Raw genomic sequence first — 25,917 nt, forward strand, 5'->3', positions numbered from 1 at the left:
TTTCTCGAAAATGGTTAGGATTTCGAGGGTATGTATATTCACAAAAAATGATTGTAATCGACCCTCACAACTAAAAACAATTTTTTTACAACGATTTGAAATATATTTTTTTCGTCGAAAAATTTCCACTTATTTTTGTTTCTCGACAATAAACCACCATTTTCATTAAGCATATTTAAACTCAAATACAAATATTAATTTCACTTATACGTTAAATCTATATACCACAAAAATATATTATAAAACTCAAGTGCATAATTGTTATTTATGTCGCTAAATAACATCGAGGACTCAATATTTAACTTTTCGATCGTTGTTTAAACTTTTCGTCGCTCCCTAGGCGTTCAATATTAAAAATTGGAGGGGCACACGCCCTCGAAAGTTCCATTTTATTAGACGCTGGAATCGACAACGAGTCACTGAATCGAGAAATCGCGTAGACTACGGGGTAGAGCTCGATACCTTCTTCCAGGCCACAGACATTGTTCCATGAAGTGGCAGGATCGAAGGTACTTGTTGAGTCCTCCGCGACCGGGAATTTCAATTTTCGTAATGGGTTCCATCGATTCTGTCCAGAGGAAACGCGCCTTCCATTTGGAAAAACCCTAATCCGTGGATATCGGATGTCGCTGGTGCATTAAATTAAATACAATTTACAACGAAAATAAATACCAAATTTAATTCAAATTTAATTCAAAAAATCTGAAAACTATAGTAATAATACACATAATAAGATGAAATGCAAATAACTATTAATACAACTAATACAAAGTCCAATCTCATATGTTCCATAAAGTCCAAACGTAAGATTAAAAAAAATAACAAAAACACTTTGAAACACAGATTTACAAATATTAGGAATAATACAGAATTAGAACATGCAACATCTAAAATTTCAAAGGAAATGTCCAACCTGAGTGACACGTAGCATTATTTTGATCGCAAACTTTTTGGACACCCCGTATACGAAAAGTTTTTTTAAATGCAAATGTGTAATATTAATAGTGTTTATAACGATAACCATTACTTGTAATGCAAAAAATTGAAAAAAAAATTCCTGGTAATCAATATGTTTCGCTATAAGATCGCCAAAGAGGATCGATATATGAGAACGTTCGAACAAACACGCTAAATTCGCGTTCCCTTAAACAAGGGCTCCCCACAGACGATATTGAGAGCCACTTCCGTGGAATCTAGCGTAAGTTCAACAAGTTTGATCGTCTCCCACGAACCCAGTCGCCTTTTGTCTCGAAGGGAATCCCAGCCAGCAGATCCTGCGATTAAATTCGCGTTGTTTGACGAGGCGCAATTACCATCGTCGCTGGCGGGATTCTTTGTTCGATTCTGCACGATCGTAGTTCGATCGCTAAATATTGGCAGGGAGTATCGCTAGCAGACGACCAACGAGTAATCTCGTGACGTCATCCTTCAGCAAAATGTTACGAGCATGGATCCCAGAGCTATTATACATATAATCTCCATTCTTTTCTACAATTGTTCTCCAACGATCTACAAGCTTGTCGATCCCAATTTTGAAGAAAGAATTTGGTTAGATAAGCAACGCGCAGGCGCAACTGTTAATAACTTTTTAACGAAGCCTCAAATTTGGAAAAAATTTTAATGGGAGATTCTTGGGGCCAAAATAAGACGAAAATCAAGAATAGCAATTTTTTAATTGAGGCTTCGTTAAAAAGTTATTGACGTTTAAAGTTGAAGTGTGAGACGGGAATCGAGCGCGCTGCACATTTTAACTTTAAACGTTAATAACTTTTTAACGAAGCCTCAATTAAAAAATTGCTATTCTTGATTTTCGTCTTATTTTGGTCTCTAAAATCTCCCATTAAAATTTGTAATTCCAGAAACATTCACTGATGGCTGAATTATTTTACCAAAAATCAAAAAGGACGTAAATCTTCCTGAGTTCTTAGGATCCGAGTTAGATTTTTTCGAAGAAAGGAGGATTTACGTTCAAAATTCTTGTTAAACACGTGTGGTATTATAACACAAATTAAACAATATTTACTCGTTAATTATCTTATTAAAATCATACTGAACTGCATATTAATTTTTCAAGAAGTAAATTAATCTATCTAGGTCGACAGATTTGTTTAAATTCATGAAATGATGAGTGAATTATTAATACTAAAATTTTAATAGGAGATTCTAGAGGCCAAAATAAGACAAAAATCAAGAATAGCAATTTGTTGATTGAGGCTTCGTTAAAAAGTTATTAACGTTTAAAGTTAAAGTGTGCATCGCGCGCGGTTCCCGTCTCACACTTCAACTTTAAACGTCAATAACTTTTTAACGAAGCCACAATTAAAAAATTACTATTCTTCATTTTTGTCTTATTTTGGCCTGTAGAATCTCCCATTAAAATTTCCCCCAGGGGTAACTGAACACCCTGTATACAGTGTGTCGCGTAGAAGCATTATTTATAATTTCGCGTTATCGAGAAAAGCTGGAAGGAGAAATCTAACTAGCTCGTGGGGGAATCAGGCCAGCCTCGTTTCGCTGAAACCGCCATGTTGGCAACACGCGACAACGCGAAACGGCGATTCATTATTCGCGAGATTTAGGACAAGTTCGACACGATGCAAGAACAATATTTATTGTTCGCGACGACGGCGACAGTAACTACCGGAAACGTGTATCCCTCTCGATTTTTTTTTATCGTGCAACGCAAGGAAACTGGACGACGTTATTTACATTTTATTCATAACTTTGGCGTCGTTTTTCTAGAGAACCCTGGCGCCTCGAAACTTTTTATCTTGGGGATATACATGAGGAGAGAAACACAGTTTTACTTTGATTTTTTCTAGGTCGAGGTTCGCGACTATTTTAATCTTCACTACGAATCCAAAAGTGTGTACAAGCTGGAGAGTGGAAATGAATATTGAGAATTGGTCGAAATTCTAGGGATGAATAGCATATATTTTTATAGCAAAAAATAAAAATTTTTTTTTACGTGACCAAAACTTTGATTTTAATTGTAAACTAAATAAATTAAAATTCATAAATTTTATTCAAATTTACTTTCTTTAAAAAAAATTTCAAATCGTTCTAAAAAAATATGTTCGAACAAAATCTGCAATCAACAAATTATCTTTGAATAAGATAGGTGGCAGCACCAGTTTACTATTCAAGATGGACGATGTACTCTTCTCCTATTCTTTCCACCTCGCGTAAATATTTTTAGCTCGCGGCCTTTAGGGTCGTCAAATGTACCCTAAATATCTTCCCACCTATTAATCCTAAGTGAACAAATAATTTTTGTAATGATTTAATTTAATATGCAAGAATATAAGAAACATTTAAAGATACGAATTCTTATATTTATAAATTGAGACTCAATTAATTCTAATAATAAAAATATGAATTTGAATGATGATTCACAGTCTATTAATGACAAAGGTAATTGACCAATATCGATCGTCGTAGATTAATACGTTAATGCTCGTTTAATTAAAATAAATCATTAACACAGTAATGTCCCTAGCGTTGGTCGGTTGGGTAACTGGATTCTAACATTAGCAAGTTACATGAAGTTCGTTCAGATTTAATGCAGTTACGTTACCGCATCGATTTTCACATGCTGATTTACACTCAATTGAAAAGCCAATTGGGATCCATTAGGAACGCATCGTGCGACATTCTTCGGCATCGTTGAACCGTTCGATAACTGGATGCTCGATTTTAATCAAGATCTATCGTCACACGACATTTTTCTCACGAAACGTTTCACGCACCAAAGAAGAAAAAAATGTGAGAAACTCGTCGTTGTGAAAACGTAAGATTGAAAACGTATTAGAGCTTGAAAATCGGTTTGAACTTTGGAAAAAATATTCAACGAAGTTACAAGGAAAGAAAGAAACTTTTCTTTTTTTTTTTTATTCTTTGTATTCGAGGAAGATTTTCGCGGAGAAGCGACGTGGAAACGCAAACATTTGTCGTTTGAAAATGGAGGTTGGGGGTTCTGGTAGGAAAGAAATCGCTCGATACGAGTTTGCCGAAGGTAAACGAAAACGGGAAAGCGACGAAATCGCGAATCGTATAATTCATGGGAACTGGGCTACGCGTCAGCTCAACGTTACGAGAAGAATTTCCGTTATGAAATCGATAACGTTCCAAGTAAGAGAGATTCGAGATTCATGAATTTTAATTTACGGTAGTTTACAATTAAAATCTCTTGAAAAATTATTCGTTCACTTAGGATTAATAGTTGGGAAGACATTTAGGGTACTTCTAACGAACCTAAAGGCCGTGAGCTAAAAATATTTTCGCGAGGTGGAAAGAATAGAAGAAGAGCACATCGTCCATCTTGAATAGTAAACTGGTGCTGCCACCTATCTTATGGCGCGGTTAATTTAAAAAATGCACTCGCATGAGCTTGTATATTCAAAGAGAATTTGTTAATTATAGGTTTTGTAGGTTTCAGCGTTCCCATTTTTAGTTTAAAAATGTTTTTATAATTATTGTGTCATCGACTGACCGTAGAAAGATGGCTGAGAGTTTTTCGAAGATTGTTTTTGTGACTCAATTTTTCTAAGCACCATCGTTTGGGTATAGTAATTTTGAGAATGTTTAGGGTAATAGATACAGAATTAGTGGATGGATTGCAAAATTTTTAGTCATTTCGACTAATTCTCAAGCTGAAATATTAAGGGAAATTGTCTACTCGAATTTTTTTCTCGAAATTGAGTAGGATTTTGGGGTTGCGTCTACTGACCAAAAATCATTATAATTGACCCCCGCAACCGAAAATATTTTTTTAGAACGATTTGAAATTTTTTTTAAACGAAATAAATTTAAATAGGATTAAATAGGAAAAATTATTCGTTCACTTAGGATTAATAGTTGGGAAGACATTTAGGGTACTTCTGACGACCCTAAAGGCCGTGAGCTAAAAATATTTACGCGAGGTGGAAAGAATAGGAGAGTACGTCGTCCATCTTGAATGGTAAACTGGTGCTGCCACCTATCTTATGGAATATGATATTAAAAATTAGTGAAATTTGACGAAGACTGCTAAAGAACATAATCAAAGTGTACATTCATGTTTACGATTAAAATTCTATACAAAAAAAGTGTTTCACATTTTTTCTATAAAATCTAAGAAAACAAATGGCGATTTTAAATTGATGAAGGAAAAGGTTCCTTATAAAATTACTTAATTTCCCATCGTTTGATGATATTTTCTCGCGAACGTGGATCAGGAAGATGAAGTTCTCCGAGTGATTGGTGAAAATGATTAAAAAGAAGAGCGATGGTGGAACGAAGGGGGGTTCCGGACAATCGATGATCGATGCCTCGATCAATGAGCGAGCGTGAGAGTGGCGATGATCGAAGAGACGACGATGATCGCCGTATTGTTCTTCATCTGGACGATAGTGAGGTCAAAGGAGCAGGAGGATCAGAGGCAGGAGTCCAGGAAGAACTCCTTCTCCAGGGATAATCGAAGCAATTCCAGACGAAATTCAAGGGAGACCTCGACTATTGGTCTAGCTTACGTTGACAGACGTCGATATCGTCTTCGACGCCACTCGCGTCGTTATTACGTCGAACGTAACAAGAGGTGAGTACCGGAGTCGTTAATTATATTTTATAGTGGCGCCTTCGAGGCAAATCACGTTTATTTTTACGAGTAATTGCCTTTCTTTCGATGGGGGGAAAACATTCGACGATGGGGAATTTTAGTTTTAGGGAAACTATAACAAATCTTTTTTATTCAACTTTCAAGGTTGATAAGTCAAATTTTGATGATTTTGTTTGCAAGAAGATGACGTTATCGAAGATATTTAACAATTCGTTACACTTTGAGAGACATTTGAAAATGCTGTGTTTTGACTATTGAAAAAAAAAAATAAATAAATATTCGTTGATAGTGGCGCCCTCGAGGCAAATCACGTTTATATTTTTACGAGTAATTGCCTTTCTTTCGATGGGGAAAAAAACATTCGAAGCATGGAGAAACGATGGGGAATTTTTGATTTCGGAAAATTATTGCAAATTTTTTTTTGTTCAACTTTTAAGGTTGATGAGTCAAATTTTGATGATTTTATTTGCAATCAGATGACGTTATCGAAATGATTCAGAATTTGATTGCAGTTTTAGGAAAACTATAGCCAATTTTTTTTTTTTATTTAAACTTTTATGGTTGATAAATAAAATTCTGATGATTTTGGTTGCAATCAGATGACGTTATTGAAGATATACAACAATTTGTTACACTTTGAGAGACGTTTTAAAATTTTGTGTTTTGATAATTGTAAAAAATGTAAATAAATATTTATTGATCTGATTTGATTTTAAATAAAATGAATCTTCAGATAATGATGGTTTTTTACAGCTAATTTTTAGACATATTATGGCCCAGCTAAATCACCTAAATATCTCTCGAATTAATAATACATTTATTTACTAAATTATTACCATGATATTGATCTAATCTGATTAGATTTTGAATGAAATTAATCTCAAAATAATAATAGTATCTTGCAGCTATTTTTCTAATATATTGTGGTCCAGCTAAATCACCTAAATATCTCTCAAATTAATAATAAATTTATTTACTAAATTATTACCAAGATATTGATCTAATCTGATTAGATTTTGAATGAAATTAATCTCAAAATAATAATAGTATCTTGCAGCTATTTTTCTAATATATTGTGGTCCATCTAAATCACCTAAATATCTCTCAAATTAATAATACATTTATTTACTAAATTATTACCAATATTGATCTAATCTGATTAGATTTTGAATGAAATTAATCTGAAAATAATGATTGTCCCTTATAACTATTTTTCTAATATATTGTACTCCAGCTAAATCACCTAAATATCTCTCAAATTAATAACAAATTTATTTACTAAATTATTACCAAGGTAATTTAAAAAAAACTATTTATTAATCTAATCTGATTAGATTTTGAATGAAATTAATCTGAAAATAATGATTGTCCCTTATAACTATTTTTCTAATATATTGTACTCCAGCTAAATCACCTAAATATCTCCCTCAGTAATAATAAATTTATTTAGTAAATTATTACCAAGGAAATTTACAAAAAAAATATTTATTAATCTGATTAGATTTTGAATAAAATAAGTCTTCATATAATAATGTTCTTTTGCAACTATTTTTCTAATATTGTTTTCTAACTCAGACCTCTCACATTAATAATAAATTTATTTACTAAATTATTACCAAGGAAATACAAAAAAAATATTTATTAATCTGATTAGATTTTGAATGAAATGAGTCTCTAAATAATGATGATCCCTTATAACTATTTTTCTAATATATTTTGGACCATCTAAATCACCTAAATATCTCCTTCATTAATAATAAATTTATTCAGTAAATTATTACCAATACAACAAAATATTTATGGGGACGGTGAAACGAACAAGACCTAGAATTAACAAATTATCTTTGAATATACAAGCTCATGCGAGTGCATTTTTTAAATTAACCGCGCCACAAGATAGGTGGCAGCACCAGCTCACCATTCAAGATGGACCATTCTATTCTTTCCACCTCGCGTAAATATTGTCAGCTCACATCCTTTAGGTTCGTCAGAGCTACCCTAAATGTCTTCCCACCTGTTAATCCTAAGTGAACGAACAATTTTTTCAGTGATTTTAATTGTAAACGACGCAAATTAAAATTCATGAATCTTGAACAAAATAAATCTGCAAATAAATTAGGTATCTAGTATCTATTTTTCAGATACATTGTGGCTATAAATACCTCCCCCATTAATAACAAATTTTATCCCCTGAATAATTAAATTCCCTAAATTATTACCAAACTAATAGCCCAGGTATCGGAGAACATCGGCTCAATTGGGATTTTCAAGCATCCCAGAGCCAAGAAGACCCACTCCACGACTCCCTAGTAAACAATAATCACAATAAAAATCGAAGAAAATCCAGCGAATATAACCTTCTGTAAAAGAAAAATGAAAATTTACTCGGCCATGCTTGGAAGACGATATTGCTTGACCGTAATGGAAGATCGAAGAACAGTATCCAGGAGGATATTACGAACCGGATGAAAAAGCTTCACGGGAACGGGAGCAATCGTGTTAAAAAGTCGAGGCCATGATCGCTGCATAGAACCATCCTTGGAGATCGCTGGCGGAATAAGAATACAACGACTTTAACGCCTTAAATATCCGACGTTTGTAGCGTCGTAAATTCTTCCGCGTACGTTCGATGAGTTTCTTTTACGACTTCTGGTACGTGAATATCGTACTCGGACAAGCGGAGGAAGGAGTTCTTGACACAAATCTGACGACCCTGAAGAGCACGTAGGTGATAAACACCCCTAACAACCGCGTGGCACGCCAACTCTTTTCGTGATCGATACCGAGCTTTCAGACTCGACCTTTCGAGGTGCTAGCTACTTCTAATCGTTTCGAAAAAATCTGAAAAGAAACTTCACCAACTTCGTGGTGAATTTGTCTTGACCAGGGCATCCAGGAAAAATTTGAAACAATTTAAATATTGGTGCGAGGAAATGCTGTTTTGTTAAACGCTTAAATCATGAGGAGAACTTTAAATCGTTCTAGAAAAATTATTTTTGGTTGTGGGGGTTAGTTAGAATCATTTTTGGTGAAGAGAGATACCCCCGAAATCCTACTCAGTTTCGAGAAAAAAATTAATTACTGAAAATATAATGCCTGACCAGGAATATCACGAAAAAAAATTTCAAATCGTTCTGAAAAAATTATTGTTGGTTGTGGGGGTCAATTATAATCATTTTTGGTGAATAGACATAACCCTGAATTCCTACTCAGTTTCGAGAAAAAAATTAATTACTGAAAATATAATGCCTGACCAGGAATATCACGAAAAAAAATTTCAAATCGTTCTGAAAAAATTATTGTTGGTTGTGGGGGTCAATTATAATCATTTTTGGTGAATAGAAATAACCCTGAATTCCTACTCAGTTTCGAGAAAAAAATTCATTACTGAAAATATAATGCCTGACCAGGAATATCACGAAAAAAACATTTCAAATCGTTCTAAAAAAATATGATCGGTTGGGGGAGTCAATTATAATCATTTTTGGTGAACAGACATAACCCCGAAATCTTATTCAGTTTCGAGAAAAAAAATCATTACTGAAAATATAATGCCTGACCAGGAATACTACGAAAAAAAATTTCAAATCGTTCTGAAAAAATTGTTTTTGGTTGTGAGGGTAAATTATAATCATTTTTGGTGAATAGAGATTCCCTCGAAATTCTAACCATTTTCGAGAAAAAAATTCCTAATCGAAAATATAATGCCTGACCCATAAAAGTTACTCTAAAATTGTATGCATATGTTTAAAATATCATAACTTCTGAACGGATTGAGGGATTTTAATGTTTCAAAATGCAAATAACGCGTGTTTTAGTGAAGAATATGTAGAAATACTAACAATATTGAAAAAGTTGTTCCTTGACCCTGTAATGTGAAAAAAACCCTATAAAAGTGGTCCAATTTTCAAATAGCCATAACTCCTACAATAGTGAATATATTTGAATGAAACATTTTTCTGAAGTTGAGCACATGGGTACCTACAAAAAAGTATTAGACAATTTTTCTGTAGAGCGTCAAACAAATTTATTAAAAATGGAAACTTATTTTTAAGAAAAATTGACAGGGGGCAAAATTGAAAACTTTCAAATCGTTCTAAAAAAAATATTTTTAGCTAGGGAAGTCAATTACAATTATTTTTGGTGATTAGATATACCATCGAAATCCTATGGATTTTCGAGAAAAAAATTCATTACTGAAAATATAATGCCTGACCCTGATTGTCTGTTTCCCCTGAATTTCATGCGTATGTTTAAAACATACACAAAGTAGAATTCATTAGGATAATTTAGGGGGATTTCGAGCTTAACGTTAAAATTATGAAACAATATTGTAATAATACCCAAATGTTTGTGGGAATTAAAACACAATACATTTTAGCTTAATATTTAGGGGAATACTATGAAACGTGTAACAATATTGTTACATAGCTAAAAATCTCCCCAATTTGCCTTAATATATTCTCTTTTAATTCAACCAAATAAATAGGAATCATTACAATATTGTCTCATAATATTCCCCTAAACATTAAGCTAAAAATCTACCTAATTTGTCACAATATACTCTACTTTAATTCCCCCCACTAATTCTCTATCTATTTCCCCAAATATTCTCAAAATTAATATACCCAAACAATGGTGCCTAGTTTAGAAAAATTGAGTCACGAAAACAATCTTTGAAAAACTCTCAGCCATCATTCTACGGTCAGTCGATGACACAATAATTATAAAAACATTTTTAAACTAAAAATGGGGACAGTAAAACGAACAAAACCTCTAAATAACAAATTATCTTTGAACAAGCAAGCTCATGAATGCATTTTTTAAATTAACCGCGCCATAAGATAGGTGGCAGCACCAGCTCACCATTCAAGATGGACGATGGACTCTTCTATTCTTTCCACCTCGCGTAAATACTTTTAGCTCACGACCTTTAGGTTCGTCAGAAGTACCCTAAATGTCTTCCCACCTATTAATCCTAAATGAACGAATAATTTTTTTCCAAACATTGTTCGATACATCTGTACTTTAAATTACGATTGGAAACTAACGTTTTCGCGTTAATGTTCGTAATAGAGTCGCTGGTATTGTAATATATCCTCCTTCTATTCGCATCATTCGCGACCTAATTTTAGAGCATAATCGAGGCTTCCATTCAGCTGGGTTAATGGAAAATTATATTGACAGTGGCTATGGACGAACAGACGCCACGCCTGTAACCGTTCCGCGACTGTGAATCTCGATACTTTTTCCCCCTAGAATTATCATCGATTAGGCTACCCACTGTAACAACGAGCGTTCTTAACTACATTCCACGTTCAATTATGCAAAACAGAAATGAAAAAAATAACCCAGTTTCACACTAACACTTTTAACATGCAAATAACAAGAATTCTTAATTATTTTTTTAATGTGTTATTATTAGCATTTATTTTATTTTATTTTTCAATGAATAATATTCTTGGAGTTTTTTTTTATTTATTAGAAAAAATTATTTGTACGTTTTTAAGTAAAATTTAATTTTCTTTGAGATCTATTTCAAACATTTCTGTTCCAAAATTTATTTAGACTGTTAAATGAGTTTGCAGTAAATTGTTTTTAACGCTTTAGTTTTTCGTTCGTTTATTCATATTTCCATTTCAATATTCTTTGCAATTTCTTTCACTCACAGAAACATACATTTGTATTTTTATTCCCCGAGGTTTCGTTTCCACTCTACAAATTCTGCAAGCTGTTACGTCTATTTTCATTCTCTTTGGGATCTGTTTGTTTAGTCGCCATCTACAGGGTGTTGAAATATTCTCTAACCTCCGTCAAATTCTTTCTATCAAATTTACAAAAAATTTTTTTAAAAATAGTAAACATTTTTTGAAACACATAATCGTAACATTTGTTTATAATTTTAGAAGAACTTTACATACAAATGGGTCAAAGATTGTAACGAGATAATTATTTAATCAATCATATGTGATATTTAAATTATAAATTATTTATTTTGCATTTATTTGGTGTGTAATCTATGAATTTAACGACGTACTTTTTGGACACCCTGTATATACATCGAAGGGTTACACGGTACGCGCGTCTGTGGAGACAAAATGACTGGAATGGACGGCGGTCATGCATAAACACTTGTAAAATCGACGAAATACTCGATGATTTGCGAATTCGAGTTCGGTTCTCCGTTAATCATCGCGTTTGATTACGGGCGTGTAACAAGCATTACTGTTGCATTATTGCAAGCACTAGTGACGCGTCTCTAACGGGATTAATTTTGCAAACATGAATTTCGAAGCATAAATGAATCTTTAAGCTCGTCTTGGCCACAATTTCTAACGAACTATTTTAATTGCAGTTTTGGATTGACAGGTTTTTGATTTAAATTCCTCTATCGATTTTATATTTTTAAATATTGTTTATAAACATTGTTGTATAGATGTCAATTATGGAAGTAATGGTTTTTCTATCGATAATTAAATTATCTTTCAGTTGTGTGCTTCTTAATATTTTCAATAATTATTCAAATAATTTCTGTTGAAAATCTTGTCGTAAGACGAAAATCAAGGATACTAATTTGTTGATTGAGGCTTCGTTACAAAAGTTATGGAAATATTTCCTACCACACGGTAAATTTTTGGTAAAGAATTCTTTTCTCAAAAGTACGTAGGATTTCGGGGGTGTTAACCAATCGTTTAAATCCATGAAATGGTGGGTGAATTATTAATCTTAAAATTTAATCTTAAAATTTTAAAGGGAGATTCTGGAGGCCAAAATAAGACGAAAATCAAGAATAGCAATTTGTTGATTGAGGCTTCGTTAAAAAGTTATTGACGTTTAAAGTTGAAGTGTGAGACGGGAACCGCGCGCGCTGCACACTTTAACTTTAAACGTTAATAACTTTTTAACGAAGCCTCAATTAAAAAATTACTATTCTTGATTTTCGTCTTATTTTGGCCTCTAGAATCCTCCATTAAAATTTTTCCCAGGGATAACTGAACACCCTGCACACCGTATAGGGTGGACCTTATTTTTCGTATGAAATAAAAAGTATAAAAAATCTTGAAAACAAGGAACGTTCTTTACGTTACTGGAATTATAACCTAATTCAATTGTACTCTCAGCGCAAGAATAATTTGTTTAATAAGAATTCCTCTGTTATTCCGATTTTACAGTTATGAAACAAGAATAAATCAGTTTTCCGTAACTCTTCCATTTTCTACTGAATAAAATTCACAAAATTTCAAATATGGTAAACTTTTCATTGTTTTAACAGCAACGTACAAAAATTGAAAACTTTTGGAGTGGTTTTATAGTTATTATACCCAGTGATCATCAGTTCATTAGAAAAATACGGTAGATAAATATTTATGGAATCACCTACCTCCGCAGTTCTAACGTTATTATTAACGCGAATGCAATTTCCTTCGCGCGTGTCTGAGCGGGCGCGTCAATTTTTAAAATCCCAATTTCCGATTTAAAGCAGATTATTGTTCGACGACGCGCTTTAGCAACAGTAATTTTAATTAAATCCCGCCGTTTCAATTTCATCTGAAATCGTACCAGGGTGCAGCGAAAATTCATCAGCGAAATTTCAACGGAAAGCGGAACAAAATATTTCCCAACTCTCGCAAGGATGGAAACTCCTAACAGCTGAATTCCGTGTCGCGTGGAGACGAGGAAAAACGGAAAGGTAATTTCCTTCGTGCGTATACATACCCAAGGGAAAAATTTTAACAGGGGATTCTAGAGGCCAAAATAAGACGAAAATCAAGAATACCAATTTGTTGATGGAGGCTTCGTTAAAAAGTTATTAACAATTAAATTCAAAAATTTCAAATCGTGCTAAAAATATTATTTTTAGCTAGGGGAGTCAATTACCATCATTCTAATCCAAACCTAACCTATATCTCGCATACTGTATCTTTTTATCGTTCATAGGGGGGTGAATCGATCCCGAAAGCGTCGCTGGGGGGGTAAAAGGGAACGCTCTCTATAATAATATTCCAGGAGCCAACTCCGTCGACGTTTAAGCAGGACGCTACGCCACAGTCTCCGGCGGTTATCTTCCTGATAAGTTTAGGCGATAGCAGTTCGCGTAGACGGACCGAGTTCCAGCAACTAAAATTTCCCGTCTGTCTTTCAAAGACCGTACGTGTTGGTTTACAGAGTGGCAGGGAAGATATACGCGAAAGTTCGTATAAAAGCCTCCGTGGGGATTTACGACAGCCATAACGTCTCGTTATTTCGGGTAGTTACGCGAACCTGTTGTAAACGTTACTTATATCGATTTTCCCGACAGGGGAAGGCTCTAACTTCACGGTTTCCACCAGCGACATTCAATGATCGACGCGCCTTGCAACAAATATTTTTTTTCCCATGTCGTTAAATCTATCGTGGGTTCTCGAATTTTTAGATTCTGGTCCTGTATACAGGGTGTTAAACCATCCCTGGAAAAATTTTAATGGGAGATTTTAGAGGCCAAAATAAGACGAAAATCAAGAATATTGATTTGTTGATTGAGGTTTCGTTGAAAAGTTATTAAAAGATTAAATTGAAAAATTTTATATCATTCTAAAAAAAATATTTTCGGTTGCGGGGGACAATTACAATCATTTTTGGTCGATAGACACACCCCCGGAATCCTACTCAGTTTCGAGAAAAAAATTCATTACTGACAATATAATGTTACACCAGGAATATTCAATTTTGAAAAAAAAATTTCAAATCGTTTTAAAAAAATTATTTTTAGTTGTGGGGGTTAATTACAATCATTTTTGGTCGATAGACACACCCCCGAAATCCTACTCAGTTTCGAGAAAAAAAATTCATTACTGGCAATATAATCTCAGGCTTGAAATGGTACCCCGAAATTTTATGCGAATTTTTAAAAAATCATAACTCCTCAACGGATTGGACGATTTTAATGTTTCAAAATGCAAACAACGCGTATTTTAGTGAAGAATGTGTAGAAATCGCAAAAATATTCGAAAAATTGATCCTTGGCCCCACAAAATGAAAAAAAAAACCCATAAAAATGGTCCAATTTTCAAACATCCATAACTCTTACAATAGTGAGTATATTTCAATGAAACTTTTATCTGAAGTAGAGGTTATGGGTACCTACAAAAAAGTATTAAACAACTTTTCCGTAGCTCATCAAACAAAGTAATTAAAAATAAAATACGAAATTTTAAGGAAAATCGACAGCGTGAAATTTTTTGGCAAAATTGAAAAATTTCAAATCGTTCTAAAAAAAATATTTTTAACTAGTGGAGTCAATTACAATTATTTTTGGTGATTAGATATACCTTCGAAATCCTATGGATATTCGAGAAAAAAATTCCAGTAATTGCCTAAATTTTTAGACGAAAAAAAAAATTTCAAATCGTTCTGGAAAAATTATTTTTGGTTGCATGGGTCAATAACAAGCATTTTTGGTTATTAGACATACCCCCAAAATCCTAGCCACTTTCGAGAAAAAAATTCAAGTAGGTGCCTAAATTTTTGGACAAAAATGAAAAGTTTCAAATCATTCCGAAAAAATTATTTTTGGTTGAAGGGGTAAATTACAATCATTTTTGGTGAATACGCATACCTCCGAATTCCTACGCGTTTTCGAGAAAAAAATTCTTTGCCGAAAATATACCGTGTGGCCAGAAATGTTTCTATAACTTTTTAACGAAGCCACAATCAACAAATTAGTATTCTTGATTTTCGTCTTATTTTGGCCTCTAGAATCTCCTATTAAAATTTTTCCTACGGTTGGCCGAACACCCTGTATATTAGAAAAAGGAAAAATTACAGAAAACTAAACTAATTTATTCTTGTTTCATAACTGTAAAACCTGAATAACGGATTACAATTGAATTAAATTATAATTTAGTAACGTGTAAAATGTGAAATTGGGTTAGAAGCTAATCATCCTTTTAGAAAATTAAGTATAAAAATAAAGGCGAACAAAAGTAACATGTGCATTACAACTAAATAAATTATTATACATATATATATATACATCCTCTAAAGGCATAAATATACCGAATTTATGCCGTAAACCAGTGTAAAGTAATTTAATATCCACCCACACAGGACGTTCCTTAGTTTCAAGAATTTCAATTAGTCGACTTTTCATACTTTTTATTAGATTTTAACGCGTTGTATTTTGCTCCAAAGCCCCTACACTGTTGTAACTGCGTTTTTTAGTTCGGATATATTTTGCTACTGTTTATCACCCGCATTGATTTTTCGAGCAACAATGCTAGAAATGTACTTTATTGGATTCTGGTCTGGTGAGCACGCTGGCCACTTTAAAACATCGATGTTACGATCCCCTAGCTATGGTTGCACCACTGTTATCAACGCCGGCGTTGTTTTCTCGAAAAGTCCAATTTGTTTCTTTATTTTCATTTATAAATGGTAACTATCGATCGTTTACTATTTCAATGTATTCGTTACTATTAATTTTAGTCGTAAATGCTGGAGGTAACATCCCATGTAAGCAAAAAGCTCCCTAAAACCAATATGGCTGCCATCAAAGTTCAGCCTTGAAAAATATTCAAGTTCCTTTCGAAAGTTTTTGTAATACAAACGACGACCATCAGGGCCGTAAAAATTACACTTTTAATCAATTTAAATTGAAACTTTTTTTCGTCGGAAAATATCACCTACAAAGTGATTAAATAAGTATGCAAATAGATGTTGGAAATGTTTGAAATATGCACGCCATCTTTTGTTTGAGTATAACAGTTGACGAGTAGCGCCATCTACGCAACGATTCGTTCAATGTTAAAATATAACCTAAAAGTATATGCGTCGTTACAGCGTGAAACGAATGAATTTAGATTTCTTTAGATTACTCCAACCATAATCAATGTTTTTATATGCAAACTCTCGTCTAGCTTCTCTATGTCGATTTAATAATCGTGTAGCCTTAATAAAATTTTGTCTTCTCACGTGAGAACTACTTGTAATAATGTATTGTCGAACGAAACGCATTTAATTCAATTTCTCGTCTTAATTTCAATGTTTTATTAGAATTGCTCACCGTGTTGAGGATTAAACATTCAGATCCGATTGAAAGTTTCTTCTTTGGTCCCCCTTTTCATATTTTGCCCATATTAATCCAGGATTTACAAAAAAAAATTCACCACAACATTGCGAGAACGAATTTCACGTATTTTCACATTAGTTCCGTGAGAAGCTACAATTTTGCCTTTTTCTTGCTCACTTGAATAACTTTCACGTGACATTATTAACCAAATTAACATTATCACACTTCCAATACACTACACGAAACAAAACTAACGAAATATCGACAGAAAACGCAACGTTCGAATGCTTGGTTCTGCAGCTATGAAACAGTAACGAATCAAGTTTCTGTAGTTCAGTTTTATGGAATAAATATGGTACAAAATACGGTATATTTGTTATGGGGCACTAGGATCTGCTTCAAATAAACACGAGAAACGCACAAATAATTGTATATTACTGTATTTAATACGAGAAATATACGTTGATTGCAACACGACGCGACACGACGCGTGTACGTTAGACGTGTGGTGAGGTTAGAAAGGACGCGTAGAAGAGAAATGAGAAGAGGCGCGTGATTGGCTCGTGCCACCGGGGCCAGCGACCAATGAACGCACAGTACCAAAACCGCGAATATCAAACTCTGTCCAACGATATTACGTTTCTTCAAACTTCAACAAGAATATACAATTCTTCTTTTATCAAATAAACCATTTGACAGTAATTCAACTATACGAATATTTCGATCAACCTTTATTGGTCAATTAAAGGTTGCATATAGGGTGAATTATTTAATTCTTTCACATTAATTTTTTTTGTAAACTACACGTTGTATGAAAAATTGTTTCGAACGAAAGTTGTTTGGTATGGACAGCAGCATACACAGCAATAATTAATTTTTTTTTTATTGTCCTTTTTTATTAAAATACGGAGGTCACCTTGTGAAAAATATTGAATATGGAATGAAAAATTATTAGATGCATGAGACCAGAAATTAATAGTTTGTGTATGAAAATTTTAAATGTTGCACATTGTGTACTTAAAAAATAACTCATGGTAATCTTCATATTTCGATGAAAAATAAATTAAACACGCAATTTATAAGAAAAATTAAGGTGAAAGAGTTTGATGACCGTATAAAATTGAAAATTTTAGTTTACAAAAATAATTAATTTCTTTTTTAAAATTAAAATTTTTGCAAAATATTTTTAAACTCGTACATTCAACTATGATGATCATTTCTCTTAATTTCTCGAGATTAGGTTCATATTTTGAAGGCTAATATCTCTAAGATGGCGAATCTTACAGTCACTGTAAAAATAGTGATCATTTGCTCACCGATTGCCAAGGACACCAACTGAACTTTGCAAAACTTATTGAAGCTACTTAAATAATTACAATTTAGGAATCTTTATGAATTATAAAAATGATTTATCTCGCACGATGCTCGTTTCACACAGTTGTTGCGTTATTAACTAATAAAAGGTTTCTGGGATGTTGTGCAATGACTTTCGTAATGCCCAGACAAGGATTTTCCGCGGCGTTCAATTAGGCGAGCGTGACACGTTCATTTTCTTCACGATCGACCGAGTCTATGGCTTTCCACGTCTTTCAATTTAGCCGGATCGTTCGAATCGATAAAACATCAAATAGAAACCGGTTAGAACTTGTCACTTGAACTGCTTTAATCCTGATTCTTCGATCGTCGATTGTCTTCGTTTAGCCACGAACATGCCAAGAACCATGATTGTCCCCTTTATTCGAGTCAAGGAAACTTTAAAACGAGCTTAAATATTATTTCTGTCGTTCAATTAGTTTTATAATGACGTTCACACCACGATAGATCAATTATACCAATTACTTTCTCGTTATCGATTATACAATTCTTTAAAAGATAATAAAAAACAAATGTTTGGTGGATTTCAATTATAAAAAAATTCTTTTTATTATTTCATAAGATATGCAACAGTTCTTCCAATTACTCTGCACCAGAATCATTATTTTGATAATTACATTTCGCATTAATTATTGAACAGAAAATTAACGAACCTTAATATGAAAATATGAAATATTACAAGCTGTGTAAATATGTATATTTGATACATTAAAAGGCATTCGTTGGAATTTGATAAACATATTACGTAGTTTTTTACTTCTCTGTAAGCAGAAGATTGTTAAAATTTTCCAGTGTTATATTTAAATATACGAGGCTAGATAAACACTTTTATCGAAAGAGAAATGGCGAATTTTCATTATTATTTACGAAGAACGAATGTCAACTGGAGGCTTCTCTTAACAAGAACTGCTACAATCTTCATTGATGCATTTAAGTTTATAGCTTCAGCCAATTTATGTTAACTGTTCCAACGTGTGGGACGTGAATTACAATTTAGTTTATCCCCGGAGAAAAATTCTTGACGTCAGAGATTTCATTGGCCCAGAAATTTTCGTAAATGTCCAGAAATTGAACAGATCATGACAATTTTCGTTTGCAATAGATGCTAACGTGCAGTTCTGATTAAATAATCTACGATATAAATTGAAAAATTGAAGGTTATTTGATTTATCAAGTATACAAATGAATGATCAAATTTTTTTGACTCTATTGAATCGAATACTTTTGCAGGTTATGGTGGTCCTTTTGTTAAAAATTTTTAAAGGGGGATTCTAGAGTCCAAAATAAGACGAAAATCAAGAATAGTAATTTTTTAATTGTGGCTTCGTTAAAAAGTTATTAACGTTTAAAGTTAAAGTGTGCAGTGTGCGCGGTTCCCGTCTCACAGGCGCAACTTTAAACGTTAATAACTTTTTAACGAAGCCTCCATTAACAAATTGGTATTCTTGATTTTCGTCTTATTTTGGCCTCTAGAATCCCCTATTTAAATTTTCCCCAGGTCGACACTATATGACCTCAAAAGAGCGGGAAAATCTATTGACTTTAATCTTGATTTTATAACTGCTCAAGATAATTTGGATCATTCATTTGTACACCTAATATAAAAGTTTTATTATAGAATTGTTATTGAGGGTACGAGGGTGGTTGGAAGTAACAATGAAATAGACTAGGAGCAAGAATGGTCTCTAAATGACTCGAGAGTGAATCATTTCTCTAGGGAAAAACCTATTGCAACGATCTCTTCGCAGGATCCAATAATTCAGGAAAGATGTGTCCTGGGACGTGGATTCCCCCACAGTGAGCCTCTCGTGTTTACAAATCCATTTTCCCTACTTATATTACACACTGTATTAGTTAAATTACGTTTTTAACGTTTGTCAATATTTTGGAGCTTATTTGATGACAAAGGTCACGGAGGCAAATAGTAAGTCGATACTGGTTGACATTAGGGGAATCCTGGTCTGAGACACTAGGACAATTTTGAGTTATAGTGGATACAAATAATCTAGAGTTTTTCGTACAAAATTTGTTTGAATGTTTTAAACATAATGATGGAAACTTTATATGACATTATAGAAAATCGACATGTCTTCAAATATGTACCATTTCTACAAAAATACATATTTAAAGTCAGAATGTAAATGTACAGGACTCTAAAGGCCAAAATAAGACGAAAATCAAGAATACCAGTTTTTTGATGGAGACTTCGTTAAAAAGTTATTAACAATTAAATTCAAAAATTTCAAATAGTTCTGGAAAAATTATTTTTAGCTAGGGGGGTCAATTGCCATCATTTTTTGTCATTATACATACCCTCGAAATCCTACGCATTTTTGAGAAAAAATTCAACAAAGTGGACCAATTTTTCGTCGAAATTGAAAAGTTTCAAATCGTTCTAAAAAAATTATTTTCGGTTCCGGGGGTCAATTACAATCATTTTTGGTGAATAGACATATCCCCGAAATACTACGCACTTTCTAGAAAAAAATTCGAGATGGTAAAAATATCAGTGCTTGCTCGAATAAACAATATTCTCAATTTTCATTAACCTAACCTAACAAAAATTGCGAAAGCTTGACATGGTTTCAAGATGTATATAGTGGACGAGGGTACCAATATGAAAAAAACATCATAACGAACGACAAATCGTTGCAGTTGCTGGCAATATGGCGGAGGAGGTAGAACGGTTTCGTGTGAGTAAAAAAAGATTCATTTAAACGGCCATCAAACAGTGTCAAACGGTTATATCATTCTCTAAATTCTACGTTCGATAGACAATATCACGAAAAATATCAATGCTTGCTCGAACATACAAAATTCTCAATATTCACCAATCTAACCTAAAAAAAAATTGCGAAAGTTTGACATGGTTTCAAGACGTGCATAGTGGTGTAGCCTCTCGATAGAAGAATCACCATTACAACGAACGTTGTGTCAGTTAAAACCGTCGCAGTTGCTGGCAATATGGCGGAGGAGGTAGAATGGTTTCGCGAAAATCAAGTAAGAATCATTTAAACAGCCATCAAACAGTGTCAAACGGTTATATCGTTCCCTAAATTCCACATTCTATAGACAATATCACGAAAAATATCAATGCTTGCTCGAACATACAAAATTCTCAATTTTCACCAATCTAACCTAAAAAAAAATTGCAAAAGTTTGACATGGTTTCAAGACGTGCATAGTGGTGTAGCCTCTCGATAGAAGAATCACCATTACAACGAACGTTGTGTCAGTTAAAACCGTCGCAGTTGCTGGCAATATGGCGGAGGAGGTAGAATGGTTTCGCGAAAATCAAGTAAGAATCATTTAAACAGCCATCAAACAGTGTCAAACGGTTATGTCGTTCCCTAAATTCCACATTCTATAGACAATATCACGAAAAATATCAATGCTTGCTCGAACATACAAAATTCTCAATTTTCACCAATCTAACCTAAAAAAAAATTGCAAAAGTTTGACATGGTTTCAAGACGTGCTTAGTGGTGTAGCCTCTCGATAGAAGAATCACCATTACAACGAACGTTGTGTCAGTTAAAACCGTCGCAGTTGCTGGCAATATGGCGGAGGAGGTAGAATGGTTTCGCGAAAATCAAGTAAGAATCATTTAAACAGCCATCAAACAGTGTCAAACGGTTATATCGTTCCCTAAATTCCACATTCTATAGACAATATCACGAAAAATATCAATGCTTGCTCGAACATACAAAATTCTCAATATTCACCAATCTAACCTAAAAAAAAATTGCGAAAGTTTGACATGGTTTCAAGACGTGCATAGTGGTGTAGCCTCTCGATAGAAGAATCACCATTACAACGAACGTTGTGTCAGTTAAAACCGTCGCAGTTGCTGGCAATATGGCGGAGGAGGTAGAATGGTTTCGCGAAAATCAAGTAAGAATCATTTAAACAGCCATCAAACAGTGTCAAACGGTTATATCGTTCCCTAAATTCCACATTCTATAGACAATATCACGAAAAATATCAATGCTTGCTCGAACATACAAAATTCTCAATTTTCACCAATCTAACCTAAAAAAAAATTGCAAAAGTTTGACATGGTTTCAAGACGTGCTTAGTGGTGTAGCCTCTCGATAGAAGAATCACCATTACAACGAACGTTGTGTCAGTTAAAACCGTCGCAGTTGCTGGCAATATGGCGGAGGAGGTAGAATGGTTTCGCGAAAATCAAGTAAGAATCATTTAAACAGCCATCAAACAGTGTCAAACGGTTATATCGTTCCCTAAATTCCACATTCTATAGACAATATCACGAAAAATATCAATGCTTGCTCGAACATACAAAATTCTCAATTTTCACCAATCTAACCTAAAAAAAAATTGCAAAAGTTTGACATGGTTTCAAGACGTGCTTAGTGGTGTAGCCTCTCGATAGAAGAATCACCATTACAACGAACGTTGTGTCAGTTAAAACCGTCGCAGTTGCTGGCAATATGGCGGAGGAGGTAGAATGGTTTCGCGAAAATCAAGTAAGAATCATTTAAACAGCCATCAAACAGTGTCAAACGGTTATATCGTTCCCTAAATTCCACATTCTATAGACAATATCACGAAAAATATCAATGCTTGCTCGAACATACAAAATTCTCAATATTCACCAATCTAACCTAAAAAAAAATTGCGAAAGTTTGACATGGTTTCAAGACGTGCATAGTGGTGTAGCCTCTCGATAGAAGAATCACCATTACAACGAACGTTGTGTCAGTTAAAACCGTCGCAGTTGCTGGCAATATGGCGGAGGAGGTAGAATGGTTTCGCGAAAATCAAGTAAGAATCATTTAAACAGCCATCAAACAGTGTCAAACGGTTATATCGTTCCCTAAATTCCACATTCTATAGACAATATCACGAAAAATATCAATGCTTGCTCGAACATACAAAATTCTCAATTTTCACCAATCTAACCTAAAAAAAAATTGCAAAAGTTTGACATGGTTTCAAGACGTGCATAGTGGTGTAGCCTCTCGATAGAAGAATCACCATTACAACGAACGTTGTGTCAGTTAAAACCGTCGCAGTTGCTGGCAATATGGCGGAGGAGGTAGAATGGTTTCGCGAAAATCAAGTAAGAATCATTTAAACAGCCATCAAACAGTGTCAAACGGTTATGTCGTTCCCTAAATTCCACATTCTATAGACAATATCACGAAAAATATCAATGCTTGCTCGAACATACAAAATTCTGAATTTTCACTAATATAACCTAAAAAAAATTGCGAAAGTTTGACATGGTTTCGATAGAAAAATCACCATTATGACGAACGTTGTGTCAGTTAAAATCGTTGCAATTTCTAAGAAGATATATGGCGGAGGATATAATCTTGCGTTCAGGAAAAAAATCATTCAGAGTGATAGGGTTTGAGATTGTAGGTTATCGTTTGTCCCGGACGGTTAACGGTTCTATCGTTCTCTAAATTCCACGTTCGATAGACGATATCGCGAAAAATGTCAATGTTTGCCCGAACGTTGTCGCTGGTCCGACACGCAGGTACGTACACACACCTGTAGCGGCGTACAAGCAACAGATACGCGGGCATATCGGCGCCAGAGTCAGTTCGCAGCCGGCACGCGACCGACGAGGGTCGTTCTTCGTTCTTCTCGCGAACGACGCGACGCTGCCCTTCGTAAAGGACACGGAACAAAGACGATTCTGTCGCGAGAAACGTTGTCATAACAAATCCGTGTTTATTTCGTAGCCTCCTGTGCCCGTTTATCCGTGAAACAAAGTGCTTCGAATTGCCAACAATCACCAAGAAAGAGAACGATACGCTTCCTTCGCTGGGTTTCTTTCTTCACTGTTTTAACACTTTGACTGCCACGCAAGGTGGCAGGATTTGACGAGACTGAATACTAGAAAAATTAATTCTCGAGACAAGTCGTTGAGGGAAACTTGTGAATTTCAACGAGGTTACGAAAATAAGTGGCCGAAACAAATGTTAGGTTATGTAGGTTACCGAAATCGAAATTTTACTTTTGCGGAATATTAAAGGGTTCTGATCTGGCAGTGAACGTGTTAATAGAGAAAAAAGGTGATTCGAACAGTGATTGGTGCCGATGTGAAAGATTTGTGTCTCCCCCCGTTCGAACTCGCATTAGCGAATTGAAAACTTTTTTCCACGAGTCCTGGGGATTTCGAGGGCGCTCGGCGAGTTTCGTTTCTAGCTTTGATTCCGTGAGACTTTATGGGTAATTAAGAGTTCGTGCCCGCCCTTTCGACAGACTTTCTACGTTTCCTTTCTGGCGAGATTTCGTTCCGATAAAGTTTCTTTATTTACCTCGTTTGTTAATTCAACGGCGAACCGTGGAACGAATTTTCGACGTCGGATTATTCTTGGACGTTGGATCGCGATGTTTACATAATTAAAATTTTATACAGAAAACAAGAAGCTTACGATATTTGTTGTTATCGAAAGGACGATTTTAATCTTAATGTTTCGTTCTCGTTAGTGAGACTTGTTTCTAGTGTCGGAGATAATGATTGGCTAGCGGGGAATCCGAGAGTCATATCACGCTATAGCACGCTGAGTGGTGTGTTATTAATTCTAACCACCGTTCCTAGTTTCATATTCTATTCTGTAAAAAAATTTGCACGTGTCGGTTTTAATTTTCGTATTAAAAATAATTGGAAATCGATACGACACGAGTATCGCGAAGCCTGATTCCTGATTCGTGATTCGTATGGGAGGAAAACTTCGATTTCATTTTCTTCGGCCTCGAGGGACACACAGCTCCCTTTATGTCGCGTTTATTTTCACGCAATTCAAGCCAGATCGCTTTAATTTCCCACGGTAATAAAGCGAAGCAACAATAAGAGTCGTCCTATTCAACGTAACCGTAATTTCCCTTAACGATTGACAGTTTCACGAAACGTTACGTGGCGAAAGGTTAGATCAAATATGGTCGAAGTGAATCTAGGGATAAAAATAAATAATTGTGTCTGGGGACCCAGGTCGAGTCGATGGTAACAAATTTAAGAAACTTTCGATAACAACGCGAACAAAAGTGTAGTTTCGATCGATAACAACTCGTTAACTGTTTTGCACCGGAAATATCTTTATCGTTGTAATTATCGATCGTGTTTCCGTCGTAATTTCTGTGCGTCGTCGGACCGGAACAGATTCTAGTAACAATGATTTCGAGGCCAACCGTGAAACGAATACTTGGAAATCGCGAAATCGTGAACGAGACATCGGAGACGAAATTTGGTGGAAGCAACGGGCAATTGTTAATTACGCGCGACGAGATTAACGCGGAAAGTGATTCGAAATCGCGTAACGAGTTTGTTTTCACGTCGATAGTATTTTTCTCATAATTATGCGACGGAAAATTGGATTCCGCTACGATTAATGAATACTCGATAAAGCTCGTGACACAGCATTCGAATGCAAATTGTTACCTTACGGATCCGTAGAAAATGTATTCTCTGAAATAAATAACGAATAATTAAACAGAATCGTGCCTACGTGGAAATAAAATTCAAATTCGAAGGGGTATTTTAATTCTACGCATGATTCGTTGTTATAGAATACTTATGCAATTCTGGTTACCGATTAAAAAATAAATAAAATTATAATTTCGTATCTAGTTCTTTTTTTTTTATCGAATGCAATATTTTATAAACCAATGTTCCAATTAATTTTTATTGGCCGATTAAAAACTAATTAAAATTATAATTTCGTTTTGTTGGTGTAGATATGTTAGCGCATATATGTTTAAAAAATGTATGAAAATTCAATGTTTAAGTTGGATGAGAAAATGAGGAAAAAAATCGGTTTTTAGTTTTTGAAAATAAATTCAGAATAATAGTAACAACGATACTTGTTATATTTTGAGAAAATAATAATTAAATGCAAACCTGTAGAAATTTATGGAAAATGTA

The 25,917-nt window shown here is 34.2% G+C and overlaps 1 protein-coding gene across 11 annotated transcripts in view; it reads left to right on the forward strand.

Annotated features, from left to right (window-relative positions):
- The window catches only part of LOC122402960 (cAMP-specific 3',5'-cyclic phosphodiesterase), a 437,543-nt gene that overhangs the window by 290,820 nt on the left and 120,806 nt on the right, over nucleotides 1-25,917 (forward strand). The window contains exon 1 of one of the 11 annotated variants that reach the window (XM_043406174.1): nucleotides 4,955-5,575. The exons of the other annotated variants lie outside the window; for them this stretch is intronic. Coding sequence (XP_043262109.1) covers nucleotides 5,340-5,575 — 236 coding nt within the window. The 5' untranslated portion in view covers nucleotides 4,955-5,339. Of the gene's footprint in view, nucleotides 1-4,954; nucleotides 5,576-25,917 lie in introns of those variants that run through there. 11 annotated transcript variants of the gene reach the window in all.

Source organism: Colletes gigas, unplaced genomic scaffold, assembly GCF_013123115.1.
Source record: "Colletes gigas isolate AHSC1104 unplaced genomic scaffold, ASM1312311v1 Colletes_gigas_Sc00042, whole genome shotgun sequence".
Lineage (NCBI taxonomy): Eukaryota > Metazoa > Arthropoda > Insecta > Hymenoptera > Colletidae > Colletes > Colletes gigas.